The following is a 12,082-nucleotide window of genomic DNA, read 5'->3' as shown; positions in this document are numbered from 1 at the left end:
TTATTTCCAAGGGGGAAAAAAAAAAAATATATATATATATATAATTAGCTTTGTTAACAAGAAAAAATTAAGCCTCATAAGTAAAATATTAAAATGTAATATAAAGACATGCAAATTAAATTTTTATAAAATTCAGATTTCCTTTTATTCCCCATAGAGCCGCCTACCTTCTGTTTCTTTTGGGTTAGAAAGTCAACTTTGTAGCTTAAATAAATTTTAAAATAACTTAATTCTACTGAAAGATGTAAAATGTTAATGAGGATTTATGTTTGAGTTTTTTTCACAATTACACCTGTATGAAATTATATACAACACAAAAGCATTCTTTCTTTTCTCACCAAATATTAGTAAACTTGTGTACAAAAAGTATATGTTTTTATGTAAACGTCTTTATATAACTGGACTGTTGCTCACAATGTTACAAAGACCTTTGTTATGTGAACTCAAGAAATCCTTTATTTCTCTTTTAAACATTGGTCTGAAGGTCTTAAATAAGCAAGCTTTACTGTAGCTGAATAGCTGATAGAACATTTTAAAAAACATGTATCTGTCAGTCATACTTTTCTTTAAGAATTTAGTACAAATCCTGAGCTTCAGAGCTGAAATTGAGTCTTTTCTGTTGTTGTACTTGAGACCTGAGGTTACAGAATAGAGAGATTACATTATCCAAGAATTTATGCTTGAAGTGAACTTTTGACCACCTCTCGTCCTGTGAATGCTGCATGTGGGTGTATTTAATGTCTGCAGCCAGAATACCATTTGAATTGTTTGTCTTATCAAAGTCAGATGGGGAAATTAAGATTTTTTATATTTTATTTAATATCTCTGTGACCATTGCTCAGATCTGAACCATGTTTTGGATTTCGTGACAAAAACAAGTTAATTAAAAGCAGATGATTTATTCATTTTTATTCAGTGTTATTATTACAGCAACACTTCACATGACAATATCCCTCCCAAATCCACATGATATTAACATACAGTGTTTTACTGAGTAGTTTCAGGCTTTCTACTCTCTGCAGGAAAAGACATTTTTGGGGAGCCTAACACTGAGAGCTTATTTCCTTGGAAAGAGTTCTTTTGTGTGCATTTATTATGAACCATGCTCTTGGCCCGCTCTTCTTATTCTGTTGTAAGTTCCTCTTTGAAATAGAATTTCTCAAACGCCCCTACTTATAAAAAAGGCTTTTGGATGAAGAAGCCAATTTTGATCAGACTCTACTTCAGTCTTGACACAGTGCTCTCTCTCTCTCTCTCTCCCTCTCTCTCTCTCTCTCTCTTCCCCTGCTGTTTTTAAAATAAGCAGCTCCTTTTGTCCTTAAAATTTGCATTAATTTATCTTGCAAAATTCAATTTAATTAGTTTAATTAAGAGTAACCACAATGATCATCATGTAAATGGTAAATTTGTACTAGCTTTCTGCAAACACATGTCAGTTTTTAATCTCTTGAGACAATTGTTTTATTTTTTGTTAAGGTTAACATACATGTTTTGATCATTGCTGTAAATTTTCAAAATTTTATAAAATAATTGATAATGATTAAATATTTTTTATCATTTTGATGGTGGAGACATTACTTACCATGAAATTCAATTTTCTTTATAATAATATAATTGAAGTTATACATTATTAAATTCTTTTTAACATTCAATGTGATTAGTTAAAATAACAATCATTTTAATTAAATTCAAACACAGTATGTAATACTGAAAAAAGGTAATAAAATGAAATTAGGGTATTCAGTTTGATCATTTAAATTATTAATTAGAAAATATTTTTCAGGAGATTTCATGCTCTTACAGAATAAGACGGTGCTGGAAAATATTAATAAAACAGCTTTATAAGCTTTATCCTCAAGTCACTTTGAAGATAAAAAGTAATTTCATTTCATTTTCATATGTGGTGTGAAAAACGATCATGCACCGCTTCAGTGAAACATTTACTGGTACACTGTCTTCTTCAAGCACAAGAAAAAAACATGGCAGAGTTGTACATTGAATTATTGATCAGCTAGCATGGTTTGTTCTGGGTAATTAAGCTGGGAGTGTTGGTGGGAATTGATTGTTGAAAGTTTAAAAGAGAGCACAAAGGTCAGAGTGAACACATCAGTGAAAGGTATCACTGCAGCACAATACAGAATGTCATCCAGTTGGATAGATATGTGGCTGATTTTATTTTTACTTTGTCCAGTAGAGGCATTATGTGTCAGTAAAGATAAGAATGGAAACAGGAACGATAAGAAATAATTTTTAAATGCCATACAAAATTGTCAGAAAGTCACTGTTTGCTACATCAGTCACCGTTTCCACCGTACAACCTTCTTCTACTTGCTCTGAAAAAAAGATACAAATATTTAAATTATTAAATATTGAATAATGCCAAAAATAACATACAACAAATAACGTCATATTTTAAAGCAATCATATATTATTAACTATAATGATGCAAAGCTATACATTTATAACTTTAAGTTTGGTATCAGAAAATCCAATCCTGTGTTGCTAGAAATGCACATATTTATCATTGTAAGTTGAATTTTATGTGTGTATTATATTTATATTCATTATTATTATTATTTATTGTATATTGTGAGAATCCATTTTTAACAGATATTTTGTGAGCAAAGGAAAATTAAAACTCCACGACAGTTTTCTTTTCACAAACCTGTCGATAACGTCACTCAATAACCATTTCTATATAATTTCTTTGCTCTTTGTAATCTTTTTTTTTTTTTTTTTTTAAATAAACTTAGATGAGTTGGCAAGTTCCTCAAAAAAATACAGAAGAAATATGATGTATGTTTAGATTTTTGTATAAACACAAAATGGTGGAACTACAGAGGAAAATGTAAATTAAATGTTGAACCCTAAAATGGCTCCAAGATTAGTAACCAATAGCATGCTGTGGCACCCTTTTACAACAGCCTATCACAGCTCAGTATGTAATTTACTACACCCTATAGTAGGGAAGCACAGTGCACACTGATAGGTTACTGCAAATTGCACCTAGGGACCTCATTGGCCAGAGCGCTGAAAGATGTTTGACAGTAGTACAGCGTTACTAGGCTGAGCAGCAGAGTTGGCACACTCTTCAAACCCCCTGTGCCGACTGCCAACCAATCATGAAGAGCCAGCGTAGGGTGGTGTTATTATTGTGAACAGGAAAGCAGGAAACTACGCTAGTATGTTTCATCACTGCTCGCAGTCCGTGATACACTGTACCGTTCACTGTCCCATTGAGAATTTCTGTCTACTTCAAACAAAACAAACCTTACCACTATTTTATCCATCAAGTGCAATTCTCCATTGCAGAACTTGACAGTCCTCAAGAGATTTTCCTTTAAGAGTATTGAGACGTTTGGTGTTTCAAAGGCGGTTGCGGTCCCATTGAACATGGCTGTGCCTCTCACCACACTCCACGCCAGACCTGAGAATGGGGACGCCATGTGCAGTTTCATGGTCCCCAGTGGTGATGAGTTGTTCTAGGGCACACACCGATCCACCCCCAAGAAGCCATAATTAGCTTTTCCATCAGGCATTCAGGTGTGTCTACACAGCTCTGAGGGAGGCGGCCATTGTTTGCTGACAAGTGGAGTTCTCTGTCTCCCCCTCTCACTTTCTCTATTCTCAGGGTAAATGGATGGTATGCGGTGTGGCTGATTGGAGGTGAGAGCCATATCGGTCGCTGGAGATTCACTAATGCAAACTCAAAACTACTGTGTATTCACTATTCACAGTCAATGCCCACACAGTAATCAGATAGCCGGCCGAACTGACAAGCAGCAATGGAGTGGAATGTGGAGAGTGGAGGGAGATGGATGAAAGACAAGGCAAATGCCAGCCTTTGTGTTGTGCGTGTGCACGTGTATGGCTCGCTCAAGCAACGCAGCTGTGCGTCTAGTCAAAGTACAGCAGACATATTGTCAAAAACTGTATCTATTTTTTTTTTTTTTCCCCCACCCATTTTCTATTCAGCATGTTTAATAACCAGGTCATTTTCCTTCTGGCCATTAATTCCTTGATGCGATAACTCTGAAGGATGCGGCGCTCAGAGAAAAGGCTTTTTACCAAAGTGCGCTTCTGAATTGCACCTTATTTGTCATGTGTCTTTATACTGTATAATTCCAGCTACCAAATTAATTCAGAGCTGAGCTCCTAGTGTCAGTCAGGAGAATGGAAGGAGCTAAATGAGTGGATATTCCAGCCCAATAGAGGGGCGAGTGTCATCCCAGGTTAATTAAATCCCTGCTTCGAGTCTGGTGTGAACATAGACCTCTTTCAGGATGATAACGAAAAACTCCTTTATTTCAGCTCGGGTGTCGCCAATACAATCGTGATTCTGATCAGTTTCCCACATTAAGCAGCTAGATAGCTGTGTGAAGCACATATTCATCCACACACACACACACACATCCGCACCTTGCTTGTTACACATTATAGGCAACAAATAAATGAATCAAGAAGGTAGCATCTAGATTAGTTGTTCAGGATAAACTTCAAGGACTGAAAAGTAACCCTGGTGGGAGTTTGCCACCTTTCTCGTGTGAATCATCACATACCCCATGCTGCGGCCACTGTTTATCTTCTCCCAGCATGGAATATGTGCCCATACCCAATGCAGACTGTGCTTTGCGGCAAATGAGTGTTTACTATGCCTCACAGGCTGCAGTTGCTATGAAATGCTCTGTTAATTCTAAGATGACACCACAGAAGTTGGCTTCCTCTATAATTATAATGTCCCACATTACCGTGCCTGTAGCTTACCATTTGAATCTCTTAGTGTTCTGTTTTAGTGGCGTTCTCGATAGGAGATTAACAAACCTTCAGCGTTTGGTTATCCCTCCTAAGGCTGTAGAATAAGTTGCTAGTCTCCCGCTGATTTTCTCTCTCAGCATCCCCTCATGGTGCCTCATTAAGACGCAGAGAAACAAGCGCCTCCGACCCAACGCTACAGTAAGGCCAGGCCTAACATGGTGATTCTACACCAAATTATACAACTCACTGTGTACCGTGGCCTTCAACAGCACATTGGTTTGCTCCAAGCATGTTTTCTCAGATTGTGCTCTGTCCCTGTTTTTATAGTCTATTTTTTTTTTTTTGGTCTTACCAGAGAGGAAGACAAGGGGCGAGCGAAGAGTATTTTAATGTGAGAGAGAGAGAAAGATATGGGGCAGTTGTTTTCTCATTGAGCAATATTTGAAGGTCAACTCTACACCGCGTAGGACACTAGTGAGAAGCCAAAAAATTTTATTTCAGGATGAATAATGCATTGATAGTGTCTCTTTTGGACACTTGAGAATCTCATTCAGCTCCCTTCATTGAAGTTCTAGTGCTCCGGTGTACTTTTACAGAAGTCAAATACAGTTAAACAAGTGTTTTTGATCTCATGTGCATGAACTGTGAATATTCTTGTTATGTAGTAACATGCTTTAGGTTTTGCATATTCCTCAGTACAGTACATTATAGAACATGTGAGCTAATTATTTCTTTTTTTTTTTTTTTTTACATGCACCTTTCTCTGCTATTTGTTTTATATACACACTTCATTTTGCCTTTGCTGAAATGTTCAATCAAATATGTACATGTCATTTCTTCTCTATCATATAATGAACACTGTTTCTTAAGACTCCAACAATACTGTATTGTGTTTTTACAATCTTGCACTTTTCAACAGTTTTGTTCTGTTTTTGTATGTATGGAAGAGAGAAAATTCTAAACCAAAATGTGGCATTGTCTGTTTCTTTTTCTTGTTCTACAGAGATGTTGAAGGAGTTGAACCAACAGCGCAGAGCGAAAGAGTTTACAGACCTGAAAATTATTGTTGAAGGAAAAGAGTTTGAAGTCCACCAAAATGTTCTAGCTTCCTGCAGCTTGTATTTCAAGGACCTGGTGAAAAGGTTTGCCTTCGCTCCCCTCCCACCAGCTGTTGATCCAATCTGTTCTTTTCATAGGGCGCATTTGTGTCGCTTTTTTTTTTTTTTTTTCCCTTCCCCTCTCTCTCTTGCAGGTGTGTGAAGACTTTGGTTCCTAGCACAGGGCCAGCAGCCATTCCTTCCTCTTACCACTCAAATGAATGTATCTGAAACTGGAGAAAAAGGTCAACCCTCGTCATTACCTTTCCTCCCCATGTAGGGCAATTTAACCACATTTCCATTTTAATGAGCAGTGAAAATGTTCCATGACTGGGGATGTTTTAAAACTCACCAAAGGGCCAAAACAAAAGAATCATACATTCTACACTTTGGGTGGTAATTCGCCAAAGCCACGCTGTCTTCTGTGGGCAGAGGGATTTTTGTCTCCCAAGCTACCATATTTTTCTGTTGCTAATTCTTGAGTTTTTGCTGAAAAATACCCTTTTCATATGCTAATAAATCTTGGTTAGTGTAATAAAAAGACATTTCAGAGTCATAAACAAAGGACAAAACAAAAGCACATCTAAGACAGCTTACTGAGCCACCAGTTTGACTGGTTAACACCACCCTCCACTAATGTATTCATTTGATGTGGATCTAAGTATTCCCCTAGTATTCTGCCCTTCATACTCCATATTTTTTTGTCTTCACGAGCTGTTTTGTTTCCGTGCGTGCCTGTCTACATACAAGTGTGTGTGTGTCTGTGTGGCAGCTTTTTAGTGTCTCCAGGTGTGTGTGTACATGCCTGAGTATGACTGTATAAAGTCTGATAGCGCAAGTATGTCTCTTTTTATCTGACTTGTTTTCCGAAGAGGGAATACCATAAATCCCTAATGTCCTCATCCTTACTTCAAATCCTTGCAGGTATTTTCGGCTTGATTGAGAGTCCCCTGGACCCAAAGTTGTTTTGCTGCCTTGGTGTGTTTGCGTGTGTGACTGTGTGTGTTTGTACTCGCTTTGCATGGCTAGGGATGAAGTGCTGAGCAAAGACAAAGACAAACAGAAAGACACACAGTCGCTAGCAGTAGCTAGAACGCCTTAGGGGAGTTTGCCACTTTCCCCGCAGCCATGCTGCCTCCACAGCGAGCCCCTCAGAGAGTGGCGAGCTGCTTATCAGCCACCGTTGCCTCCTCGCTCGCCAACAAGATACACTTGTTCCTCCTGAATGGGGATGGAGTGAGGAAGACCAGAGAGAGAACAGACTCCGTCAGAGTTAGAAAAGCCACAAAGCCACGTCTGTACCAAGACCACTCATCTCCATGACAGCAACACTCATACACACCCCATGAATAAAAAAGAGAGACTTTCTTTGACCTTGACAATAGCAGGAAACCTTCCTGAGAGAATGCAGTGACTTTGGAGAGAACTTAAGCCCCCATGCTGGTTAACCTGTCTATCAGATTGTCTTGTCTGTGCCTCTTATCCAGGACATAGCCAGTTCATTTATGCATGAAGACAGGACCCCTGAAAGACACCCAGGCTCCCAGAGGAGTGGGCTGAATTTCACCAAGCTCATCTTCATGCCTGCTGCTGCCTACATTGTCTGATTTTTCTTGTTGAATTTGACAGTTTAATAGAGCAAATTCTCATTAATTGCTTAATTAATTCTGAAACTACTTTGATTTATTGTCATAACACTGTCATTTTTTATGAGATTTTGTCTAAAACAGAAATTTTCTCAGCTGACTTCACGCTGGAGGTTATTTGATAGATTTGTTAAACCAATTGTTTATTTTGTAAGACGTCTGTAGTTTGATCTAATGAAGTCATGACCGTTAGTGTTATGCTAACATGACGCCATCAACAGAGGCTGCTGTTGATTTTATAAGGTATGTGGCACCTCGGCTTTATGGAAATGAAAGTTGCAGTAGAGGACAGCAGTGAAATGTTGACAAGGGAAGGACAGAAAGGGAGCAAAAAACAAATGAATAAAAGTGAGTTCAGGCAGCAAATATGAAGGGATAAAAGGAGACCATTTTGGTCACAGCTCTGCGGTGTTCGCAGCCAGGCAGAGTGTCGCAAGCTCGGTCAGAGAGGAGCAAAGACTGCCAAAGGCCTGTCTGTCATTGAGTTACGGCCTCCCATGTGCCACTCAGGTCACTTTTCCAGTGCGGCTGGAATTATACTGATGCTGCACGTGGCTCGCTACTGTCCACATCTTTATGAGGTCAAATAAGAGAGAGAGAAAGAGAGAGAGAGAGAGAGTGAGAGACTTCCTTTCCTTGCTCTGTATCCCACCCATCCTCCCACCCAGCTTCACTGCCATCCCTGTCAGTTCGCTATAAACCACCAGGTTGTACGTGTACAGTATGTACTTGAAATATTGAAAATTTGTGTGTGTAAATGTACTTGACACGAAGTGTGTGCGTGTGTGCTTTACTGTATTCATTTTTGTGTGTGTGTGTATATGTGTGTGTGTATATGTGTGTGTGTGTGTGTGTGTGTGTAGGATGCAAGGACAAAATTATTGTGTGTTATCCAGGCAGGCTGCCATTAGTCAAAGAGAAAGTAGAGATGTAATACCGGAGGGTTAGAGAGTTCACATTACACTTTTTTTTTCTATGGTCTACCCACACACTGTCTCACACACACACACACACACATACACACACACACACACTAACCAAAGTACTCACTTAAGAAATGAATGGTTTCATTGGCAATGAGTGGAAATGCAGCAGCAAGCAAAGGTAAAGTAATTGTGAAAATTCATTTAAAGAATTAGAAAATTTTCCTATTCAGAGATACTCCACAGGACTCATGAGACATTTTAAAATGGTACTTAAAATAACAAAAACACAACCTTTACACTGGAATGCTATAGGAAATATGTTCCATCCATTTATTATCATTTTCTATTCTGGAAAAAAATCCAAATCTTACCTTTCAACAAAACATTACTGTCTCCCTCTTTGCAGTGTGCTCTTCCACCACTGCCCCTCTCACAGAAAGTATTCAGGCCTCCCCAACAGTATGTGTTCAGCCAACCTGCCATCTTACCCCCCATGATACCTGAAGGATGTAATGCCGCTCTGAGATGTACGCACACGTGTGCCCTCGCCCCCACCCAAAAACCTATTACCCTACCCTTTAAAGGGCCGATGCACAGAGCAGGGAGACAGATCATCTCCGGTAATTCCATTTTACCCCTTGGGATTTTCCAATAAGTGTGCTCTGCAGGCATTTAATTTATGGCCACTGCATCTCCGCACCACAGTAATGTAAAAAGCTCAGAATCTTGACACATGCTTTCATGCCATTTGTTTCTCTCTCTTCTTCTTCTCTCTTGTCGGCCCATGGTTTCCTGTGCTTGTGACTCAGAGAGTTTTTTATGACTTTGAGATGGGTAGAGAGCTGTGTTAAAGCCCATTACAGTGTCGGCCCTGTGTGAACAATGCAGCTGAGTGCACTGTTCAGCCCTGTAAGGGTTTTTTTTTTTTTTTTTAATTGTAAAATTAACGATGAATTTTTTTTGCTCTACACCAATCTCTTATATATTGGCTTTGAAGATATTTCCATTTTATGTCATAACTCCTCAAAAGAAAGTTTCAGGTAAAGTTTTTGTGTCAAGAGTTCTGTCAATCCAATGTCCATGTTAAGGTTTTTCTTTTGTGCTGATGGCCCTGTATTCACACTTGGACGGAGGTTTGGGCTTTTATTCTCTCCACCTGTCACCTTGTCCTTTTTGTCCTTTAGAGCATCTGACACAAACTGGACTTGTTCCAAGCTAGATAGCCTTGACGTCTCCCGTATCACGCCTGATGTTTCGGATGAAATATACCGTGGCCTCAATGCAGCAAACACATGCAAAACATGAATCCCATCTGATAAAGCTATCACATTATCTTTGTTTATTTTACAAACAATTAATTCATTCCTGATTCATGTTGTGACAGAACATGTAATGAATGCAAGCCATTTTTAGCCCAGACAGTGTAGGCTTTGCATCTGAATAAGCTTCTATCTTAACATATCTTGGTAGTGTATGTACTCCCGCAGAATAAATGGTCTTGTAAGAACAAGCTAAATGTATTCCCTGTAAAATAGGCCTTTTTTTTTTTAGGTTGAAAGATGTATTAGGAAAAGTGTGTGTGTGTATGTGTGTGTGTGTGTGTGTGTTTTGCCTCTCCCCTCCTTCCTCTCTGCCTCTGCTCACCACCATTTTGACAGTCTGCTGATTTTAAGACTTCCTCTTGAATAAGTGGTGCATTTTTCACAAACATATTTCTTTGCCTGAGTGTGCCCATCTCCCTCCCTCCCCCCCACCCCCCCTCTCCCCCGCCCGCCCATTCCACCCCTCGCCCTATCTCTCCTATCTCTTCTGTCTCTCCTGTCCTCCCTGCCTCCATCTTTCTACTATTTAAATTCAAGTCTGCAATCAGATGCAGCATAAATATCCACCTCTTTTAGAAGCTCCAGAAAGTCATTTCCATAACATAAGTGCTCAGACAAAACAAACTGCCACTCGAGCTGGTTCCTATTGCACTAATTGACCAGGTTGATGAGCATGCTCTTCTTTTATTTTTAGCTCTTCCCCCCCCCCCCTCTTTTCTCCCCACCTCCCTCCATCACTTTAACCCTGAACGACACTCCCCTTCCCTCCTTTCTTTCTTACTACCTGCCCCCACTGCAGGGCTTTGTGCGGAAAAAGGGCAATAACACTATGTGGCTTTTTGCTTTGCAGGAGGAAAAAGAGTAACTACCTTGGTTTTTCCAGCCAATGTCCATCCAGAGACAAATGCCATTGTCTTTTATTTTATTTTTTTGGATGTCCTTCTCCCCTCTCACCTCCTGAGTGCGCTTTAAATGACGACTAATGTCTCAGTTCATACACTACAGGCTACTGATGATTATTGCAGCGGGGACAAAGGCTCTGTTTAGGTGTGATGGTGGATTTTTTTCGGGGGTGGGCGGGGGTATCTCTTATTTAAAAGACCAAGGCACAGTCATGGAACAACCCAACCCCTCCCTCAGAAGGATGGCTGCTGGCTCCCTGTGGAAGAACTGTCTCGCCCTGCCTCCCTCCTTTTTGCTTCCTCCTCATCGACTCCCCTCCGTCTTCACTCTAACCATTCCGTCTACCTGTCTCATCTTGTTTGTTTTGCTGTCTGTGTCTCACTAAATGCTGACTGTTTGTCATGATTTCTAATCCAACAAACTGGCTTCAACAGAAAAGGAAAAGAGACACACACGTGAACACACACACACACACACACATACACACACACAGAATCAGACAGAGCGTTATCATTGTGCTACCATGAGTGACAGAAGCAAACAGCCTCCATCCATCTTAATGTAGGCTACTTTTCATATTGTTGATGTCCATAGCCGCAGGGGAGAAAGACATAGTAGTGGGGGCATGAGTTCTGCGGGGCTTTGATTCCATTTATTTTGCCCTTGAGTGGATTATTGTTTCACATGGGACATTAAACATGGGTGGCGAGGTGTTATTTAACGCTCTCATTCCTCCTCGGGGGGATCCTGCATGTGAACTAATCTCGGCCATTTGATCCCGGTGAAGTCACAACGTCGCCCAGTTCTGAAAGCGGCCCCCTGCTCCCCACACATCTCAGGCTCCGCATTACGAAAGGGATATCATATTCTATTTAATTTGCTCATCCAAGCACTCCCTGGCACCTCTTACACCATGCCAGTAGGAGTGGATACGCTGCTTTGATATCCAACACGCACATTGCATCGGCGTAGGCTCACGAACAGCGGGTGCTCTCCAGTACGAGATGCTTTAACCGGCATTGCCTGCATTATGTCATGTGTCGATATATGAACTGTGCTGTCACTTTCTTTCTCTCTGTTTTCTGTCAGATAGCTCATACAGTATGTACCCTGCCATGTATGCATGTCCACCTTTTTAAAACTATGCATACATGAAAAACACACGTGATAAGCATGCCTGTTGAAACAAAGCAATAACTTTTGTTTGCCTAATCTTTGTTCAGAGAGTACATTTTGTTTCAGATGCAGCACTATAGTTGCAAATCTGCTAGCCCCATAGAAAAAAAAACAGTAGAAACCATTCAAAGTTTCTGTTTCTGTCCCTTTTCACTTTACGTTCTTATCTTATTGTGTAATGATTCTCTTATTTTCTCCCCACTCTCGTACTGGCCCAGGTGTGTTATAGGTGTTGTGTGTAGCATACACGTATCTGT

General features: G+C 39.9%; 1 protein-coding gene across 3 annotated transcripts in view; it reads left to right on the top strand.

Annotated features, from left to right (window-relative positions):
- Positions 1-12,082, top strand: part of LOC137169497 (kelch-like protein 29) — a 219,093-nt gene that overhangs the window by 139,378 nt on the left and 67,633 nt on the right. For all 3 annotated transcript variants that reach the window (XM_067572720.1, XM_067572723.1, XM_067572721.1), the window contains one exon: positions 5,759-5,897. In XM_067572720.1, the coding sequence (XP_067428821.1) occupies positions 5,759-5,897 (139 nt within the window). The remainder of the gene's footprint in view (positions 1-5,758; positions 5,898-12,082) is intronic.

Source organism: Thunnus thynnus, chromosome 18 (assembly GCF_963924715.1).
Source record: "Thunnus thynnus chromosome 18, fThuThy2.1, whole genome shotgun sequence".
NCBI lineage: Eukaryota > Metazoa > Chordata > Actinopteri > Scombriformes > Scombridae > Thunnus > Thunnus thynnus.
This window is presented reverse-complemented; position numbering and strand designations above follow the sequence as displayed.